Below are 22,226 nucleotides of genomic sequence, written 5' to 3' on the forward strand. Positions count from 1 at the left end.
CTAAGATACACAGTTACGTCTTCTAACCCTAACCCAATTCCCCACAAGGGAGATCTGCAAAACACCTTGAATTTTATACACCGCAAAACAGTCCAATACAAACTCGGATTGTGCGCCAAGCACAATTATGTCTGATGGAAGGATGCCTAATTTACAGTATTGAGAAAGAGACCTTTTTCGGGGTGTGTGCATGTGTGTGTGTTATTTTCTTCCTATTACTGTAGAAATAAGCTACGGCCTTAAGCAGATCCATCAGGACTGTGTCTCAGCTACTTATATTCTGGAAGTACCTGCTAAGCATTCGCAACCACCAAAAAAAAAAGTGGGGGGGTCATGTTTTTCGGAAAAGGAACCGGGCATTCAGGACAACAAAGGCTCTGTCTATTATTACATTACAAACCTTGAATGTTTGTATGCTGGACCAAACTAAGCCAAGCAAAGGCGGCGTTTTTAATTTGAGGAACAAAAAATGGAAAGCGACCGTGAGTTTCATAACGGGATAACGACAACTTACTACTGCCCTAGCTCTTGGTCCACTGGAAATATTACGTCCAACCATCTACTTTACATAACAGAGGCTTATTTCCCCAGATGCAAAAAGCAATGGACCTCGTCGGAACATGGTGTCATCAGTATAATGCACACCCCACTGTGCCCACAGAGCAAGTTATAGCTAAGGAATAAATCCTGCAGGGAACGTCTATGGAGATTTTCCAAGCCATTCAGGTCATGGTTGTGACACGGTACAATGAGGAAATTGGGGAAACAAAACAGCCACTTCACAAACGCAGGGCACAACACAGGAGAACAAACCCATCAGGAGAAATTCAGCCGTCCATCTGCATTTAAAAGACAGCAAAGTCCGCATTCTGGACCGAGAGGACTCATGGTTTGAAAGAGGGGTCAAAAGAGACCATCTAGGTCAAAACTGAACAGAGAGGGAGGGACACAATATCATCTATCTCCACAACACAAATCCTTTCAGCAGTTCCAGGAAGGCTCCACACCCATTTGCACCACTCGGGTGATCCTGAGGACACAGGTCAGCCTCCAAGCGGCCTCAACGACTCTCTTAAAGGATGCAGATGACCAGCTGTCTGCAAGGAGTATAAATCCTCCCATTTCCCCACCATCCACTCAGAACCTGAAAAAGCTTCTGGGATGAAAAGCGAAAGGTCTTCAAAGAAAAACGAGGAACTCCAGTGGCCTCTTGAAAAAAAAAAAAAGCACTTCTGGGACACTCGGCCTGGAATGTTTTCAGATGGTCTGTCTCTGTTCTGTACATACATGGTAATCAGAAGACCTCGTAAACAATAAGGGTGACTCTGGACCGACGGAAAAGACGATTACCATTTGAAAGGGCAAGACGGAGAATTCCGGAAGCTTACATTTCTATCAGTAATTACCCGCCCCACGCCCCCACCCCAAAAATGCCAGCTGGATTATTCAAAGGTTTTGTGACCACAAAAAGAACAGAACTCACAACACTGTATCATACGGTACAGCTTTGTCCTGCAAAGTGGTCAGATCCTATAAAGCTAAAGTGATCGAATTTTCAGGAAATTCTCTCTCCCCAATTCAAGGAGAGAGAGAGAGAGAGAGATGGGGAAGGGGCGGGGGGAGGCGAGACCGCAATTTGGAGCCGGCCACTGTGGACAAAACTCTCATTGCAACATGCCTTTGAAACAAGCTGGCTCCAATCTAGGGCCATCCTAGCTAGGTAGCTAAAATTTTGAACACCAGGCTGTTGAGATCCATTTATTTTTGTTGTTGTTACGGCTCAATCTTTCGTGCTTTCCGAGTTCTTTGACTATTCGCACGGAATTCGCTTTTAATTCCTGTCTGCCGCCGATTATCTTCGGCTGTACTTAAGCCGCCGATGCTGCTCCTTCCAATCCCTGGGACGTGACTCAAATAATGCTCTTTCACAACATCCAACAGCTGGAAGGGGTCCCTCAACTCAAGAACGAAAGATTCCCAAGGCCTCTCCCCAAAACTCCAGATCACACATCAGTTATGACTGAAAACTCCCACAACACACGTTGGGGCAGGAAAACGGAGGAAAGGAAATCTCAACGGCTTCCAAAATCTCAACAGTAGGAACATGTGAATTCACCCAAAAACCTTCTGCCTAAAGATGGGAAACCTTATTTTTTGTAACATATGTGAAGAAGGAAACTACCTTACCGGGCCTTTTATGCATTTTTTTTTAATGGTAAAGTCCTGTTGACGTACGGTGCCAAAAACAGGGATAATTATTATTTATTTATTTATTTATTTATTTATTTATTTATTTATTTATTTATTTATTTATTTATTTATTTATGGGATTTATATCCTGCCCTATCTCCCGAAGAACTCAGGGCGGCTAACAACAATAACATATAACAGAAATTAAGATAAAATTAAAATTAAAGTCATCATTTTAAATTTGTTTTTAACTTTTGTATCTTTTTTTTTTAATTACCCTGTAAACCGCCCTGAGTCCTTCGGGAAAGGGCGGTATATAAATGTAATAAAAAATAAATAAATAAATAAATAAATCTGTGCAATAAATTAAAATTAAAAATAAATTAAAAATTGTAAACATAATTAAAATGCCTGTCAGTCCAGGTCAGCCAGGTGGAAAAGGAGTGTTTTGAGGCCGCGGCGAAAGGATAATAATAATAATAATAATAATAATAATAATAATAATAATAATAATAATAATAATAATAATAAATAATAATAATAATAATAATAATACAAGCTTTAGCGAGCTCACCTTTCGTCCTATCGCCCCATTTGGCTTTTTGGGGGGTGGGGGCTCAAAAATCCTCTGTTGTTGCTGAGGGGGGAGTGTGGAATATAAGGGAATGATTTTAATGTCACCAACTTCCGGGCCCAGGTCGTCAATTTCACGCTTTATCCTCTTGCAGGCTTCATCGATCTCCTGCAAAGAAAAGTCCGTGAAAACGTTACTTTTTTTTTTTAAAAAAAAGCGTAATTGCTGTACAATTATTTTTTAAAAGCAGTTCTCCTGCAAAACAGAATGCTTTAAAACTCCTTTGTCCTTTACCTTCGTGCATCACCACCATGCCCACTGGGATCTCCCATCTAAACTTAATGTCACATTTCTTAAGTTCCTGTGCTAGGAAGGCAAAATCTTTCCTTCTCCTTAAAATCTTCGGAGGAATCTCTTTTAAAACCAGAACTTCTTGCTCAGCAACCACAAACTTAGTGTCATAAGCAACTTGAATAACTTCATCCCTAATTGCTCTCTTTGTAAAGTAAACCACCACATCTCTAGGTAACTTCCTCTGCCTTGCAATCGATGAGTTCACACGAAAGATTTTATCAATACTTCCCTCAATTTCAGCTGCTGATTGGCCCAGTACCACTTCCAAAGCCTCGGAGATCAGCTGCTTTAAATCTTCTTTAGGATTCTCTTTTAAGCCCCTGATTCTGATAGCGAACTCCATCTGATGGTACTGAAGCAGACTCAAGTCTCCATCCATTTTATCCCTTATATTTTCATTCTCTAATACTTTTACTTCTAATACAGAGTTCTTTTGACTAAGATCCTCCACTTTTTCATCCAAACTTTGCACACATACAGCCACACTTTCAATTGTAGACAAGATGTCTGCCCTCATTGCTCTAAACTTCTCTTCCAGCTTCTCTTCCATTTTCTCCTCCAATTTCTCCTCCAGCTTTTCCATCATATCTGACATTAATTGTGTTTGCTTTTCAAAGGCATCCTGTAAATCCTTAAGAGTCAGTGCCGGAGCAGGTGCGGGAGGGAGCAAAGCTTGCAACGAAGTCTGTTGCACCGGGGAAGCCCCCGCACTCCGAAGAACTTTAGAGGCTTTCGTCGCCATCTTCCCCCACTTTCACTTGTTGCGCACTTTCACTTTAAAGCCATAAAATCCGTTGAGCTAGAGAGTAAAGATAAAAGTCCACTTCACCTTGACCTCCTGTACCGCTCTGCCTGCGTCTTAATACTCAAGAGTCCTTCCTTCTGGCAGGAGTGGTTGCTAACGCTTGGCTCTGCTCCAAAAATCACGGAGCAGAGATGCTGCCAGGCTTGGGGGGGGGGGGGGGCTCGATCCTTCAGCCGCCCAAACTTAAAGCTCAGGCGGCCCCGGAGAGCTCAACCCCTACCTGGGGCCTCACCCCCTCCTCTTCTCCCGGGGAGGGGGCTTCCGAATCACCTAAACAGCTGATCGGCGCTGTTTTCGATGATTCAACAAAGCTGCGGAGCGGACAGCCCGGAGACGGCTGTCTTCAGCGTCGCGTCGCCACCGGAAGTGGCTTGTAGTCATTTTATATGAGCTAGAGGGCGATAGAATCAATAGTTTATTGTTTTTAGCATATGGATGTTTATGATTGTTCTTTGTTTTTATACCTTGTACTTAGCTCTGGGAAGTCGGGGGGGGGGGGAATGGGGGGGAGGGACAGGGAGGGTTAGGTTGGGGTGGGGGGGATTGTTAAAGATAAAATGTATTGTAAAACTTTTCAATAAAAAAAAAAACTCCTTTGTCCAATGGGTTGAATTTTCAGTGGGGCCTTCCGAGGGCTTTTGTTTTGTTTTGTTTTTTGAATCGGGGAATGTACCAGCCTTATTTGTATTCGACAGCCTTTTTTTTTTCTTCTCGTCATATTTCCTAATTAATTCTCAACAAATTGTGCTAAAATTGAAATCTCTCACCCAGGAATATTAAACTGCACTCGTGACCTTTTCAATTTTCACAATCTGAAGGAAATTAATGTGCACGATATTTTAAATAAGCCAATTAAGCTTTAATGTCACGTATCACTAATGCAATTACAGGGGAAATTTGCTTTATCGTACCTAATGAGAACAAGCACTTTCTCAGTATAAACATAGTTGCTCCCAAAACGAGACCTCCCTCTCTGCATTGTGAGGAGGACGTTATCGCACCCGTTTTGGAGTTTCACAAGAAAATATTGTGCATCTTTCCGAGTTAAGTGCTCCAAGTAATCTGAATCTCAAAACGCCACTCAAATTATTCTTAGGAAACCTAAGAAACAATTTCAACAAGTGGTTTCACCTATTAACAAGAGAGTCCTTGTACTATTTCCAAATTAATCCACGTTAAATGGATGAATCAGCCGAATAGCAGAAGAAAACTTATTGATATTAGACAAAGATAAATATAAGAAGTCAGAGGTAAGAATTGTGAAGCGTTCCCTGTACAGGATTGTCTCAAAACCTATGACAACACTAAGGGAGGGAGGCTGGAAGGAAGGAAGGAAACGGGAATGAGAGGAAGGAAGGAGGGAAGGAAGGAAGGAGGGAAGAAATAAAATGGGGAGGAAGGGAGGGAGGGAGGGAGGGAGGGAGGGAGGAAGGAAGGAGATAGGGAGGGAGGGAGGAGACACGAATGGAAGGAAGGGAGGGAGGAGATGGGAATGAAAGGAGGGAGGGAGGAAGGGAGGATGGACAAAAGAAAGAAAGGGGAGATAGGGAGGGAGAAGATGGGAAGGAAAGGAAAGGGAGGGAGGGAAGGAAAGAGGGAAGAAATAAAATGGGGAAGAAGGGAGGGAGGAGACAGGAAGGAAGGAAGGAAGGAAGGAAGGAAGGAAGGAAGGAAGGAAGGAAGGAAGGAGATAGGGAGGGAGGGAGGAGACAGGAATGGAAGGAAGGGAGGGAGGAGATGGGAATGAAAGGAGGGAGGGAGAAAGTAAGGGAGGGAGGGAGGGAGGGAAGGAAATCTGCTGATGAAACGGCTCGTCGTAACTTCAAAAGAAGCTCAAAGGGCCACCAAGGCACCTGCTCCTCGCTCGGCGCTTCGGGCTGCTTAGCAACCCTGGTGGACTTGAGACCTCTGTTCCTCTGGGAGCCCCAGTAATCCCAAGGGTCCGTTCCCCATGGAGGAGGGAAGGCAACTATTTTGCTGAGCTGTTTACCTCGCCGTGTGCGGCTCTGTGCTTTCCACCCAGGCTGCCAGCCGGTGGAAAGCAACGCTAGCACACGGACAAGGAGCCCTGCTTGAAATGGCCTCGAGGCGTCCCGTGCACGCAAGAGTTGCCCACATCCCGTCTCAGGTATTCTGCTTGTAGTTGGCGAAGGTCCAAACCTTCCAATTTCTCCAGCAACCAACTAGGAATCCAAAGCCGGAAGGGACCTTGGAGGTCTTCTAGCCCAACCCCCTCCTGCTCCCGCGGGAGACCCTGTACCGTGGCCGGACAAACGGCTGTCCAGTCTCTTCCTGATGGAAGACTCGTGGCTTCTGGAGGCAACCTTTGAAAACCGAAAAACAAAAGCCTTCCCTTCCTTGCATCGAACTCACCACCGCAACAGACTGTTTCGGAAAAAACATGAAATAAGGTTCTCAGCAGCGGAATTTTGGAAATCCCTAAAAACCACGGAGAGTTGTTTTAATAAAAACTCATCCAGCCCTGCAACAGCGGAAGGCTATTTCGTTGGCCAACCGGGAGCAACCATTCGTGGGGCGTTTGGGATTTTAACGCGAGAAAACGTTCACTTTCTGCACTTGTAGGCAGAGATGTCTTTGAGAGAAGCAGCCACTTTCATCACTGTCAATTCCCCACGCCTGAATTTAAGCGCTCCAATCAGGCAGCGGGCCTTGCCTCCGAACTCAAGGGCGAGCCTCGTCTTCCCCGAGTGAAAATTAAACCTAAATTCCTCGGCTGCAAATATCGTGATGATGATGATGGTGATGACTCCTCAAGAGAATTACTTCAAAGCCTTTTCAGTTCCTAATTCTTGCTCGTGCCAATCAGCGCCGTTCGGAAACCTCGCACGCGCAGCCTGAAAACCACCACAGCCTTTCACTGTTTCTTTCAAAGTGGCATTTAAGGCCTACAGGTCATCTGTGCCTCTAGAATCCCTAGCCTCTTTATAAGCCCATTTAAATGGTGGCCATCGCCATCCTCGATGGCCGAAGCTATTATAATAATAATAATAATAATAATAATAATAATAATAATAATAATAATAATAATAATAATAATAATAATGGTTAATCGAATGGAATTCTTCAAGAGAATAGAATATTCTTTATTGTCCGAGTGTGATTGGACACACAAGGAATGTGCCTCCGGTGCAGAAGCTCACAGCATACGTACAAACTGCTAAGTGATGGGTCAAGAAGAGCCTTGGTGGAGCAGTGGGCTAATGCCTCCCTAAGTGACACCAGCTGCCTGCAATTAGTGCAGGTTCGAGTCCCACCAGGCTCAAGGTTGACTCAACCTTCCATCCTTCCGAGGTAGGTAAAATGAGGACCCAGATTGTTGGGGGCAATAAGCTGACTTTGTAATAATGCCACTTAGGGTGTGTGTGAAAGCCCTAATAAGCAGGCATATACATAGAATGAAGGCTACTGCTAAGCCTGTAAGCCGCCCTGAGTCTTCGGAGAAGGGCGGGATATAAATGGAATTAAATCAGAGTTACAATCATAGGTTACAAGCAACTGAGAGTAGGAGACAGGGAATTAAAAAGTGTTCAGCAGAGTGACGGCACCGGGGGGGGGGACTTTCCTCCTGTCTAGTTGTTTTGGCATGCAACGCCTTATAGAAACAGTTCGTGTCCAGGATTTGAGGGGTCTTTAGGTATTTTCTCAGCCCTCTTTCCGAGGTACTCAATGGAAAGCAGGCTGGTTGCAATCCTTTTTTCTTTTTTTCTTCCTGCAGTCCTAACTCTCCGTTGAGGTCTGTGTTTGCCTTGTTTGATTGCTGTGCCAAACCAGAGAGTTACTGAGCGACCTGGCCTCAAAGACTAGCAATATATCCACACCTTCTGCTTGTTTAATCTCAAGAATTAACGAAGCTGCTCATACTGGTGAGAACAAAAAATAAGAACTACAAAGAAATCCAAACTGCAAGGGAAAGGCCCCAGTTTGAAGTACGTTTGTAGACTGGTTTCCTGAAAACCGTATTCGCTTTTTGAAACTTCCCAAAGGTTGGTTGGTTGGTTTGTATGTATATATGTATATGTATATATATATATATATATATATATATATATATATATATATATATATATATATATTGCTTAAAAGGGACTTCTTTCGATTCGTGTCTCAGCACAATTCAGAATTTCATCTTGAGCTAAAAGCTCGATTTGATTCTAGAGCAAGTGAAGGGCCGTCTTAAGATCTTCAAAAAAAAAAATTACGGGGGGGGGGGGCTGAAAAAAATATAAGCAACTGCAGATAACTCAAGAGAAAAGGTCTCGTGGAAATAGCTAAACGTTTCAACAACGGATTCCGAAAATGTAACATTCTTGTTTTTCCCCATATTTTAATCTTTACTGTCGTCTGACTTAACTCTTTCTTACTTTTGCATGTCAAAAAACTTAACTTTCTGTTAAGGTTAACAACTTTTACGCTGAAAGAGGGAAAGATCTAGATCTAGTCTCTTCAAACTTGGTCCCTTCGTGACTTGTGGACTTCAACTCCCAGAATTCCTCAGCCAGCATACGCTGGCTGAAGAATTCTGGGAGCTGAAGTCCACAAATCACAAAGGGGCCAGGTTTGAAGACCCCTGGTCTAGACAAAACAGGAAAACATATCTTAGTGTAGAAAAGGCAAAACCACGCCAGAAGGGGAAATCTGAGTCACGCCCAGTTGAAATACCTCTTGTCCAGTCAGAAAAAGGAGGAGGTCTCCTTCCTCTTCCTCGCACATGTGGATCTGTATTACCGTTCGGATGGCGGCTTCGAGGTAATCCCGTTCGGGCTCTGGAGTATAAAAAATCTCCACCGGATGCGTACGGCCGGGAATGGTGAGGAGGGGGCAGTTATCGAAATAAATCTGAAACTTGCCGGCGTCCAGCGTGGCGCTCATGACTATAACCTGACAAAAAAGACAGGAAGAACAAGAAGTCGGTCTTTCGGGGAACGAAGGCTTCCATTTCAAAAAGCAAGCGCGTCTCGCTTTGCGAGGGAGTGTTTGGGCTCAATTTGGTCGTAGGTTGAGGTCTCACTTGTACTGGGGAGGGAAAAAAAATCGGGATAATCTGTTCAGTTACAACAGGGGTCTTCAAACTTGGTGGCCCTTTGGTGACTTGTGGACTTCAACTCCCAGAATTCCTCAGCCAGGCAGGAATTCTGGGAGCTGAAGTCTACAAGTCATGAAAGGGCCAAGCTTGAAGACCCCTGAGTTACAAAGAATGAAGCCCAGCTGTGGCAGGGGGTCAGAATGGGAATGGCCAAGGTGGCAAGGTCTCCAAGGCAGATGGGGATGGAAGAAGCAGGGAAACAGGAAGTGGATCTAGGTTCCCCCGCCCCAATAGCACACATCTTTCCCCCCCCCCCACTACCAAGAGAAGCTGCCCTGAAGATGAGGTGGTCAGCCCTGTTGAGGGACCTGAGACCACCAGCGTACAGAACAAATGCCCAGCTGGACAAGAGGGAATGGCCTCAACCAGCCCTGTCTCATCACCCTGCAAATAAAATGAGATTTATATATATATATTTTAAAAAGGCAGGACAAGAAGCCAAGGATGGAAACCAATCATGGAGAGAAAGCAACCTAGAATTAAGGAGAAACTTCCTGAAAGTGAGGACAATTGGCCAGTGGAACAGAAGTTGCCTTCGGGAGTCCTGGGCGCTCCATCGCTGGAGGCTTTTCAGAAGAAAACTGAACAGCTACTCGTCTGAAATGGTTTAGGGAAGGGGGTCCCCAACCCCCGGTCGGTGGACCAGCACTGGGCCGCACAAACAAGCCAAACCCCACCCGCGGGATGTAGGCAGCACACAAAACCAGGCCCCCTCCGGTCCGTGGAAAAACCTCTCTCCACGGAAGTGGTCCCTGGGGTGCCCAAAAGGTTGGGGACCTCTGGATTTAGGGTCTCCTGGCTGGACTAGAAGACCTCCAAGGTCCCTTCCAACTCTGTTATTCTGCTAAAAGAGGACTTTGGGACTCGGAATCATCCAGAGACGGCCTACAGGGCCTCAAAAGCAGCAGCTTTCTCAACTCGACAGCTTCGTTTCAGCCTTGAAACAAAGCACTATTTTTCTTCCTTTCTTTTTTTTTCCCCCATTGCCTCGAACACCCCCAGGCCGCTTGATAATATTCCACTGACCTTTAAGTCGGATCTTTGCCTTACAACCTCCTTCAGCACGCCCATCAAAATATCCGTGGCCAGGGTCCTTTCGTGGGCCTCGTCAAGAATGATCACCCCGTAACGTTCTAGCAGGGGGTCGTTCATGGCTTCGCGTAGCAACATACCGTCAGTCATGTACCTGAGTGGGAAACCAGGGGAGTAAATCCAGGGCTACAAAGTTTTGCTTTCTATCTATCTATCTATCTATCTATCTATCTATCTACCTACCTACCTACCTACCTATCTACCTACCTACCTATCTACCTATCTATCTATCTATCATCTATCTATCATCTATCTATCTATCATCTATCTATCTATCTATCTATCTATCTATCTATCATCTATCTATCTATCTATCTATCTATCTACCTACCTACCTATCTATCTATCTATATCTATCTATCTATCTATCATCTATCTATCTATCATCTATCTATCTATCTATCTATCTATCTATCTATCTATCATCTATCTATCTATCTATCATCTATCTATCTATCTATCTATCTATCTATCATCTATCTATCTATCTATCTATCTATCTATCATCTATCTATCTATTTTCATTGGGGGGAAGAACAGCAGCAACTTTTAACTTGATTAAGCAGCATTTAAAACCTTCAATCTACACAGTTGTGGCGTCGCGTGTGCCCTTTCTCGGTCAGCAAGCAAAGAAACAAAAGTATGATTTGTAATATTTACTGGGGGGGGGGAGAAGGTAAAAGGTAGGTCACGGCACACAACCAAACTGTTAAAAATTATTTTTAAAAGCCCCCCCCCCCATGAAGCACGTTGGGTGAGGAGATGGGAGGCTGACACCTACCACTAAATGTACTAATTCCCCCTCGTTCTCACCCAGTGCAAAAAGAGAACGATCCAATCGTGTCTCTCTGGAATTATCCAATTCCTACTCGGGCTGGTTTTATTTATTTGACTCACAGAACGTCGCCGAGCGTACCTGAGAGGGGTGAGGTGCACCAGTGCCGAAGGGATAAAAACCATCTTCTGATCAATCGAGGCATTTATTTACTTTTTTTATTTTGGGGAGGGGGGAAGAAGAGAGGAAAACACATCAGCACCTACTTACTTCAAAATCGTTTTGGCGCTACTGCAGTCTTCAAATCGAATAGAGTAGCCCACCTCTTGGCCCAACATCACGTCCATTTCGTCGGCGACTCGCTGGGCCACACTCATCGCAGCGACCCTCCTGGGCTGTGTACAGGCCACCCCTCGCTTCGGTCCCGGCAGGGACCGCATGTAGTCCACACACCACTGAGGGATCTAACGGGCAGGAGGGAGAGGACTCTCAGTTATTACAAGTATTTCTGAAGAGGTTGCAGCTGGCCGTCAAGTAAAGACAAAGAGATCTGCAAGTCAGGCTGCTCCAATTAACATTGAGAGTTTTCAGGGAATTAGATTTAGAAGGCAAGTAATGGCGCCTTGTTTTACTTTTTTTAAGCCAGCCGGTAGTCCCAAAGGTGTCTTTTTTTTTCAGGAGGCAACTGGACTTTCTGGTTTTTCCTTTGAAGAGGTTTCGCTTCTCATCCCAGAAGCTTCTTCAGCTTCTGACTGGATGGTGGGGAATGGGAGGATTTATACTCCTTGCAGACAGCTGGTCGTTTGCAATCTTTTAGAGAGGCATTGAGGCCACCTGGAGGTTTGTCTGTGTCCTCAGAGATGCAAACACAGACTCATCCCCAACAGCCTGTTCCTGTGTACGACAGTGAAGGGACAGAGGGCGGAAAAACATCCTGCAGAAAGCCCAGCTCCACAACACGGCCCTTTCAGCAGTTCCAAGACAGCCTCGCACCCATTTGCATTACTCAGGTGACCCTGATGACACAGGCAAACCTCCAAGTGGCCTCAACAACTCTCTAAAAAATGCAAATGACCAGCAGTCTGCAAGGAGTATAAATCCTTCCATTCCCCACCATTCAGTCAGAGCTGAAGAAGCTCCTGGGATGAGAAGCGAAACGTCTTCAAAGGAAAAACAAGGAAGTCCAGTTGCCTCCTGAAAAAAGGCACCTTTGGGACAACCCTGACCCAGATGACTTGAGAATCTCCAGAGACATTAAGCCAGCCAGTAGTCACATTAGAGAGAGAGACAGACAGACAGACAGACAGACAAAGATGGAGACAGAGACAGAGAGATGGAGAGAGAGAGACAGACAGACAGACAGACAGAGATAGAGAGAACAACTTTGTCTTCATTTTGCTACATTATCGGCCTAACTTTTGCAAGATACCAGAATAGCTGGTATTTATAGCTTGACACAGGTTTATACTGAGCAATTCATATCTCAACGAACCTTTTATGAAAACGTAACAGACCCTGAAAATGAAGAGTACGGGGGGGGGGGGGGAGAAAGACAGTGAAAGCTCACTGCATCATTTTCTAGCCATTAAACAACAAAAAGGCTCATTTAACAGACCTCGCTCAAAAGGCGATGTGTCAGCGCACAATGGACCTCTTTTAAGGACCCTGAAATATCGCTAACAGCAGGCTGAAGAATCTTCACAAGAAAACGTTCGGATCAAGTACGGGGCGCCGCCTACGAATCGGCGCCAAGGTTTACCGAAACCAAGGACGGCCTAACCCAAAATTTTACCTGGGTGGTTTTGCCGGAGCCCGTCTCGCCAACCAGCACAAAGGACTGGTTCCTGATGAGGATGTCGGTAAACCTCTCCTTGTACTCCCACACCGGGAGCAGCAGGCGTTTCTTCAAGATTTCATAGTAACGAGGTGTGTGCGGAAGGTTTGTAAAGGGATTGATGCCCTGCGGAAACACGGTGGGCTTCAAAGCGGGCAGCCCGACGCCAGGCAGGAGGGCCGAGTTGACCGAAGGACGCAAATCCTTGTCCTTGTCTCTTTCCCGTTCACGGTCTCTCTCCCGGTCCCGGTCCTTGGAGCGATCGTCGCGATCCCGGTCACGGTCTCGATCCTTCCTAAAATGATTTTTCAGGACAAAAACGCACAGCTTTGAAAGAAATGAAAACGTTGTGCTATTAAAAAAGTGAATTAAAAAAGGGGGGGGGACAAAAAACAACAACAACCCAGGAGCTGAACTAATCTTCAATCATTTTCTAAGAACCTAGAATTTTTTCCAGAAATTCATTTCCCCTTGCCCTTTTTGTGAAGTTACAGAATAATAATAATAATAATAATAATAATAACAACAACAACAACAACAACAACAACAGAGTTGGAAGGGACCTTGGAGGTCATCTAGTCCATCCCCCTGCTCAGACAGGAAACACTATAAAACTTCAGGCAAATGGCTGTCCAGTCTCTTCTTAAAAACTTCCAGTGTTGGAGCATATTGGAGGAAGGTTGTTCCACTGGTTAATTGTTCTCCTTAGTTCTAGGTTGCTTCTCTCCTCGATTAGTTTCCATCCATTGCTTCTTGTCCTGCTTTCAGGTGCTTTGGAGAACAGCTTGACTGCCTCTTCTTTGGGGCAGCCCCAGAGATACTGGAAGACTGCTATCATGACCCCCCTCATCCTTCTCTTCATTAAACTAGACATACCCAATTCCAGCGACCGTTCCTTCTATGTTTTAGCCTCCAGTCCCCTGATCCTCTTTGTTGCTCTTCTCTGCACTCTTTCTAGAGTCTCGACACCTTTTTTACATCGTGGTGACCAAAACTGGATGCCGTATTCGGAGGGTGGCCTTGCCACGGCGTTGCAAAGTGGTATTGCAACAGGGTAATGAGGTAGAGGGCTACAACATGCTAAATACCAGCTCTGCTTATATCTAACAATTCCCTCACATGGTGTGAATGACGTTTCCATCAATTTAGAGTGCAGATCACCCCAGTCTTGAGATACAGTTGAGCCACAGACACTACTGTGAGAAAAATGCGTGAAAAAAAACCAAAAGAACCCCAAAACAGGTTACTTGAAGACAAGGGCTTCCCCTCCTTTAAAATGTTTCACCTGCAGGTAGTCAAATTGAGCCCAAAATTTATGATGCTAAGTGAGGCATTTGTGAAGTGAGTTTTCCTCCCCGATTTGCGACTTTCCCTGCCGCAAACTGAGGAAGAAGATGCAACTATCCACTCGGACTACTAGCTGTATATAATCTCAGTTTATCTCTCGTGTACCTCCTGGTTAATGACAAATGGGCCAGGAGACCCTCTAACTGAAATCACCTTTCCAAGGAAATTTATTTAGCAAGCCTGCATGCCGAACAAGCCATCGTAAAGGAATTTATCAGTTTGCAAGGAGGTTTTGCATTGGCTGGGATCGTAAGCCAAGAACTTGGGCCCTGCAGGCACTCGCTTTTGCATCCAAATTATGGAAAAGAGAACCATTTTTTTTAATGTCACTCTGCCTCTGTATGCAACATATAACTTTGCCAAAGCTGTTAAAACCTGGTGACTGCAAAACAGAGATTGAAGATACTCAGATACTGTCCTGAGCAATGATGCTGTAACTAAGCTTTTAAGAATGCCACATTTAAAGCATAAGCTACGTTCACGGATGATCAGATTTAAGTTTATTCAACGAAGCCCAAACCAAGGCAAGGCAATCGTACTACAGTAGCCCCACGTGATCCCCTCTGGCAACTTTCTGACAAACAAAGTCAATGGGGAAGGCAGATTCCCTTAACAATCGTGTTACTTACTTTACGACCTCCAGGGATGAGTGGCGAGAAAGGTCATAAAAGGGGGCAAAATTCACTTCACCACCGTCTCACCCAGCAAAGAGAAACTACGATTTGCACTCATGCCAAGTAACGTAAAGCAAGGTGTTATCCTCATGATGCATACAGAAATACGAGAGAGAGAGAGAGAGAGAGAGAGAGAGAGAGAGAGAGAGAGAGAGAGAGAGAGAAAGCCTGATGCGGTCTCCAAAGCAGGAAGAACCAGATTCTAATCCTCCCATGGCCATAGAAGCTGGCTGGCTGATTTGGGGCCAGTCCCTCTCTTTTAGCAAGGAAGACCAAAAATAAATAAATAATGGTTTCTACTGATCAGCATTGAACCAACATAGTAGATTACGGTCCATAATCTTCAATAAAAGGCTTTCGTCCTGCAATGGAGTGATAGTGGCTGATACTGTGTTTCTCCAAAAATAAAACCAGGTCTTATATTAATTTTTGCTCCAAAAGACGCACTAGGGCTTATATTCTGGGAAATACGGTACTAAATGCATCCGTCTGGCTGACGATCTTAAGGTAAGGTAAAGGTTCCCCCCCACATGCGTGCTAGTCGTTTCCAACTCTAGGGGCCGGTGCTCATCTCCGTTTCAAAGCCAAAGAGCCAGCGCTTGTCCGAGGACGTCTCCGTGGTCATGTGGCCGGCATGACTAGATGCCAAAGGCGCACGGAACGCTGTTTCCTTCCCACCGGAGTGGTCCCTATTTTCCTACTTGCATTTTTTACGTGCTTTCAAACTGCTAGGTTGGCAGAAGCTGGGACGAGTAACAGGCGCTCACTCTGCTACGCGGCACTCGGGATTCGACCCGCCAAACTGCCGACCTTCTGATCGACAAGCTCAGCGTCCTAACTGATTGAGCCACCGCGTCCCTGACAATCTTAACTGGGGCTTATTTTTGGCTAAGGGTTTATATTGCAAGCTTCCTGAAAAAATTCATTCTAGGGCTTATTTTCCAGTTAGGTCTTATTTTAGGGGAAACATGGGTTTTTACAATAAACATGCCTTGCGTATCCTGCACAGATGTTTCTCAGGCGAAACGCTGCTGCACTGCAGCTTCCCCAAATGTACTTCCTCGGTGGCTGTTCTCGTGCTAGCAACGCTTTAAGCATTTTTTTTCTTTAAAGCCCACCAAGTTGAATTGTGTAAAATGAAACAACAGGGGAAATGATAGAGAAAGTAATGTTTCTGCTGGCCCTGACAGGAGAAGATTGATGGGATATTTTCCAAGTACCACAGGAGCATAAATCTGTCCAAAATATCAAACGTGAACAACACATTTGACAGATGTTCCCATTAATTCCAATGGTGAAAATATCACTGTACATAACAGACCAAAAATTTAACCCATTTTCAAATAGGGATACTGTTTATGTATCTCTCTCCTTTTCCGTAAGGTAATTATATTAATACACAATTCAAAGATTTATTACCAATATACAGTTTTAGACAACACTTTGGAGCAAGAATGCTAAAGTTATTGAAGCTCTAGTGTGCATATGTAAGTTATATGCGGGGAATTAGTATTTTTATAGGAACCTCAACTTGAATTCCTTTTTTTAATGGAGTAAGATTCATTTTATTGGCCATCACCATGCTGTTTTGTTGGACAGAGGGGGCGGCCATACAGGTATAAATAAAGCATTTAAAACTGAAGAATGTGTTCACCTTCTGGTTTTTATTCACATTTAAATTAATGGAGATTTAATTAAGTGGGATTTCTTTAATTAACCAAACGTCTACTCTGAAATAAAATAAAAAAATCCCGCTTAGTGTTGATGATCTTAGTGTTTACTGGCAAACCAACAAGAGTCACGTTTGTAAGTGTTGCTATAAACAGAAAGGTGAGGTACAACATAAAGTAGACAAAACTGAAGTGATTAAACCGCTAGAATTATTATAGAGTTGCAATAATGGAACCCATTTGGTGGGTTCAAGACTATAAAGCTACATTCAGAAGCAAAAAAAAAGCTGAAAGAAGAAAGGATGTGCGTGAAATACACGAACAACCTCAGAGGGGAAAACATTTCAGGTTTTAGGTTTTTTTTAAAACAAAAAGCTGACCTCAAAATCTAATTTTCCCTGTTTCCATTTCATCACCACTTGTTTAAAAGCTCAGAGCTCCCTGCAATTACTTGCATGCTTAGATTTAAACCAGGGGTGGGGAACCTTGGCTCTTTTATGACTGGTGGACTTCAACTCCCAGAATTCCTCAGCCATTCTGGGAGTTAAAAGTCCACCAGTCGTTAAAAAGGGGCCAAGGTTCTTCATGCCTGGCTTAAACCATAAGCAAATAACAGGAGGTGGTGGAATAGCATTTAAAAATGTGTTACGATGAGTTGCAAATGCCTGGGAAGAATGAGCTACACGTCTGTCCGTGCCTAATTTTAACTGGGGTTTTATTTGTTCAGGGACGGATATAATTTTTTAAATTGATTTTAACTTTTGTATTTCTGTTTTTAATCACCCTGTAAACCGCCCTGAGTCCTTCGGGTGAGGGCGGTATATAAATGTAGATAGATAGATAGATAGATAGATAGATAGATAGATAGATAGATAGATAGATAGATAGATAGATAGATAAAATAATTTAAGCTACACACAGCTCAAACCCCAGAGAAGAAATTAAGCTTTTTATCATTTACCCCGTTCAAGAACTAGAGAGGGCAGAATGCCAAACCGGTTCCGTTGAACACTATACCTTTTCTAGCCGCCACACCAGAAGATTTGAAGTGTTTACTAGCACAAACCCATGTCTTTTAAGTATAATGATATTAACTGCTCTACACAAGGTGGCACAAAGAGCAAAACATAGCACTGACCGCACGACTGAGGGCTGTTAATAGAAACAGCAAAGTGCGTGGCTTCATCTTTTAATTCTGGGGCAGGGAGTTTTATTCCTACAAAGAAAATGTTAATGTAAGGGGAAAGTCAATCGTTTCCTCTAATTTCACAAAGCAAATAATAATCTACCTGAATTAAAATTGCTGGTTATACCTGTTATATTGGGAGTGGGGGAGGGGGTGTTTCGGGGTTGTTCATGCCTCAGTGACTTTGTTTTATAGCTTTAAAATGATTAAAATGACCATGAAAAGTGTGCATCGACTTCCACAAATAGAATTTAAAGCAAGCGGTTTTAAAGTTCGTAACAGGAAAAAGCTCCATATAGAATATAGAATAACGAAGTCAGAAGGGACCTTGGAGGTCATCTAGTCCAACCCCCTGCTCAGGCAGGAAAGCCTATACCATTTCAGACAAATGGCTGTCCGGTCTCTTTTTAAAAACTTCCAGTGTTGGAGCCTCCACAGTTTCTGAGGACCATATAAATATGACAATATTAACTTGCAGAAATCCTGTTTTTAGTACAAGCACCCATATACAATATTTTTATGAGGCCAGGATTCCTATTAAACCTGCAAATCATATTAATCGCTATCCCAGAAATAAATTAAGAGTGGCAGGGCATACACTGAACAACTTTTCTCACCTGTAATTTCAGATGAACACTTAAAAAAAAAGTTCATTATAGCACTGGAAAAAGATACATCTGTCTTAACAAAAATTAACTTTCAGAATTCAAAGGGGGGGGAAGTTAAATAAAATAAAGTGTGTTAAAAATTAAATCCAATTTAAAACCAAAATGATAACAACTAAGACAAGAACAATAGCTGTTTTGTACTGCACAGGATGTAATTATCCTTGGAAAGTACTAAAGTTTTCATCAAGTACTAACTTTCATGTTCTTCATTTTTTTTAAAAAATGGTATAATTGGGGAATTCCAGCTTAGAAAATGGCCCCAAAATAACAGAACAAATCCTGCTGACATTTGTCAATATATTTACACTTTTATTTGCAATTGTATGAGGAATAAAGCTGCAGAAGTTATCAATAGATGACACAAATTTCTCACGCTGCTCCTTGTAACCTTTTTTGGGGGGTGTGAAATTTAATTAGCTCCGCAAGTGATGATGTGTTGAAAGAAACACAAGGCTCCCTGCAACACAATTCCAGGTAAATAAATAAAAAGTTCAGAAACCTGACTTTCAAGTGATCAAACATGCTATACAGCAGCTTGTGCAACCAGACTACCATGACATTTTCCAAAGTAATTTTGACCAAATGTAATGCTGTTATATCTCTGTATCACCAAATTGTAGCTTTAAGCTGTGGGTGTCCAAATCCAAATTTCTACATAACCAGTTGCTTCTTCTCTACATTCTTCTCTAACCAAGGCACAATCCCTTTTAGAATAAATGGCCCAGCAATGCTTATCACATGTCCAGGAGCGGCGCAGATGGCCAGCTGATAAAAGAATTTCAAGTCACTTGATTTTATTAAGGATTCAAATGAGGGCAGAGGAAGTAATTTTTTTTAAAAAAAAACAAACAAACTGTAATGCATGTATGGAAACCACTGACACTAGACCAAATAATTTCAAATGCAAAAAGCTGGAAAGGTGTAGAGAGCTATCAAGGGCTGCGAACAATGTAGGCCAGGGGTCTTCAAACTTGGCAACTTTTAAGACTTGTGGACTTCAACTCCCAGAATTCCTCTGCCAGCCCTGGCTGGCTGAGGAATTCTGAAAGGGCCAAGTTGGAAGACCCCTACTTCAAGTTGTGCCTGCCCGAATCATTTGCATCTTGCTTTATTCACACAAAGCAACAGGGGAAGTTTATTTTTTTCCTCCCCCAACAAGCTGGATTTAGACAGAAACAGCTTGCAATCCTCTCCAGCAAGAGCCTGGCAAACGGTCACGTAGAGCTGCTGCATCAATTCTCTCCCAATCTGGTCTACTAACCCCCTCCGTAAAAGAAGGTGGTTTTTTTTTTAAGACTAACAGAATAAGAGAATTGGGAAGGGACCTCAGAAGTCTTCTAGTCCAAACCCCTGCTCTATACCATTCCAGACAAGCGACTCTCCAGTCTCTTCTTAAAACCCTCCAATGATGGAGCACCCACAACGTCTGGTGGCCAGCTGTTCCACTGGTTAATTCTCCTCACTGTCAGGAAGTTTCTCCTAAACGCCTGGTTGCTCCTCTCCTTGATTAGTTTCCATCCATAGTTTTCTTGTCCTGCCTTCAGGTGCTTTGGAGAACAGTTTGACACCCTCTTCTTTGGGGCAGCCCCTCAAATGCTGGAACCTGCTATCATGTCTCTCCCCCCCCCCCACCTTAACGGTCAGTCTTTTCTCCAGACTAGCCAAACCCTAACCCTGCAACCATTCTTCACGTGTTTTAGTCTCCAGCCCTTTAACCCTCTGCCACTGCGTGTTTTTTTTAGTTTTGCCAGCTTCGGTCATTCCTAAGTGTACATCTCATTCTGCTCTGCACCTGTGTTATTATCTTATCATGTAACCATAGTGACTCCAGCTATGTCCAGCCACGTTTTGGTTTTAAACTGTTTTGTGCGCAGGCCTAGAAAAAGTTTCTCACAGTTACTACTTTACTTTGTTCTTCTGCCTGATGAGAGAATGTAGTCAGTCTAGGTCTTTTGTTTTCTCATTAAGCAAATTTTACTATAGAACATGTTTTGGATTTCTTTTCTTTGATACTGACCATGCAAATGAACCACAGTCCATCCACCTCTGGTCGGACTGTTAATTGTTCCGCGACACCCTCTTTGTTGCACTTCTCTGGACTTTTCTAGAGTCTCGGCCTCTTTTATATATATATATATTACGACAACCAAACTGGATGCTAAATTTCAAAGCCGGCCTTCCTCTGCTCTGGGGCCCAGGATTTCTCCACCCAAGGCAGACCTTGAGACGGTCCTGCTGCTTGAGCAGGGGGGTGGACTAGAAGACCTCCAAGATCCCTTCGAGCTTTGATCCATTCTAAAGGCATCACAGACCTAACTCCCATCGGGACCCACTACGGGAAGACCCTAACCCAGGGGTAGGCAGCCTTGGCTCTCTTATGACTCGTGGACCTCAACTCCCAGAATTCCTGAGCCAGCAGGGGGCTGGACTAGAAGACCTCCAAGGTCCCTTCCAGCTTTGATCCATTCTAAAGGCATCATACACCTAACTCCCATTGGGACCCACTAAGGGAAGACCCTAACCCAGGGGTAGGCAGCCTTGGCTCTCTTATGACTCGTGGACCTCAACTCCCAGAATTCCTGAGCCAGCAGGGGGCTGGACTAGAAGACCTCCAAGGTCCCTTCCAGCTCTGTTCTAAGAATAGAACCTAACTCCCATCGGGACCCACTACGGGAAGACCCTAACCCAGGGGTAGGCAAGCTTGGCTCTCTTATGACTCGTGGACCTCAACTCCCAGAATTCCTGAGCCAGCAGGGGGCTGGACTAGAAGACCTCCAGGGTCCCTTCCAGCTCTGTTCTAAGAATAGAGCCTAACTCCCATCGGGACCCACTATGGGAAGACGCTAACCTAACCTAGCCTAACCCATTCCTTTTTTTGGGAGGGGGGATGGACTGGCCCAGCGAAAGGCTTCTCTCTGCCCGCCCGTGGAGACCCCGACCCACCGCGGGAGCCTCGCAGAGGCCCGGCCCTCCCCCGCGGGAGAGCACGTGCGCGGCCCGGGATCCGCAACCGGCCCTGCCCGACCCAGAGGCCTTGCAAGGCGGCGGGGAAGGCCTTGACCACAGGACGCTGTCTCCCGCCCCGCCGTCCCTAGGCCCGGACGCTGAATTTCGGAGCCCCACCACCACCAAAAACAACACACGCATGCGCACTCGCCGCCGCGCCCCCCCCCGGCTTGAGGGGGGGTGGAGGAAGAGGGCTTCGCTCACCCGTCGGCGGCGGCGGCGACGCGCTTCTTGCTGGAGCCGTAGTCGTCGCCGAGGTCGAGGCGGTGGCGCTTGGACATGGCGGCGGGGGACGCCGACCCGGCCAGGCAGCGGAGAGCGAGCGAGGTGAAGAGCTAAAATGGCGGCCGGAAGGAAGCCGCGGACGGCGCCGGAAGGGCCGCGCGCGGGGGAGAGAATGGAGTGGGGGGCGGGAAGGAAAAAAAAGCGGGACGGCGTCCGTCCCCAAGAGGCGTCCGGTGGGGAAACTGTACTCCCGCCCTCGGAGGTTCCGGGCTGCTTTTGGTGCTTTCCCCTCTCTTTCAGGGGGATTCTTCTCCTTAACCAACTACCTTAAACTAAACTTGCTTAGTTTTTTTTAATTGAGGAGGGGGAGGGTTCAACCTATTTTTCCAAAGCACCAGAAGGCAGGACAAGGAAAAACGGGTGGAAACTGATCAAGGAGAGAAGCAGCCTGGAATTAAGGAGAAATTTCCTAAGAATGAGGACAATTAAGCAGTGGAACTACTTGCCTTCGGAAGTTGTGGGTTCCTCCATCACTGGAGGCTTTCAAGAAGAGACTTGTCTGGAATGGTATAGGGCAGGGGTAGGCAACCTCGGCTCTTTTATGACTCATGGACCTCAACTCCCAGAATTCCTGAGCCAGCATAACTGGCTCAGGAATTCTGGGAGTTGAGGTCCATGAGTCATGAAAGAGCCGAGGTTGCCTACCCCTGGTATAGGGTCTC

At 44.8% G+C, this 22,226-nt stretch overlaps 1 protein-coding gene across 1 annotated transcript in view; it reads right to left on the reverse strand.

Moving 5' to 3' along the window:
• DHX15 (DEAH-box helicase 15) overlaps positions 1-21,626 on the reverse strand; it is a 35,878-nt gene extending 14,252 nt beyond the window's left edge. Inside the window, exons 1-6 of the mRNA XM_083367636.1 lie at positions 21,484-21,626; positions 12,687-13,023; positions 11,165-11,358; positions 10,054-10,213; positions 8,604-8,822; positions 2,765-2,932 (exon numbers count right to left, since the gene is read on the reverse strand). Coding sequence (XP_083223762.1) covers positions 2,765-2,932; positions 8,604-8,822; positions 10,054-10,213; positions 11,165-11,358; positions 12,687-13,023; positions 21,484-21,560 — 1,155 coding nt within the window. The 5' untranslated portion in view covers positions 21,561-21,626. The remainder of the gene's footprint in view (positions 1-2,764; positions 2,933-8,603; positions 8,823-10,053; positions 10,214-11,164; positions 11,359-12,686; positions 13,024-21,483) is intronic.
• Positions 21,627-22,226: the final 600 nt, after the last annotated feature.

The sequence above is a fragment of the Vipera ursinii genome (genome assembly GCF_947247035.1).
Source record: "Vipera ursinii genome assembly, chromosome: 7".
Classification (NCBI taxonomy): domain Eukaryota; kingdom Metazoa; phylum Chordata; class Lepidosauria; order Squamata; family Viperidae; genus Vipera; species Vipera ursinii.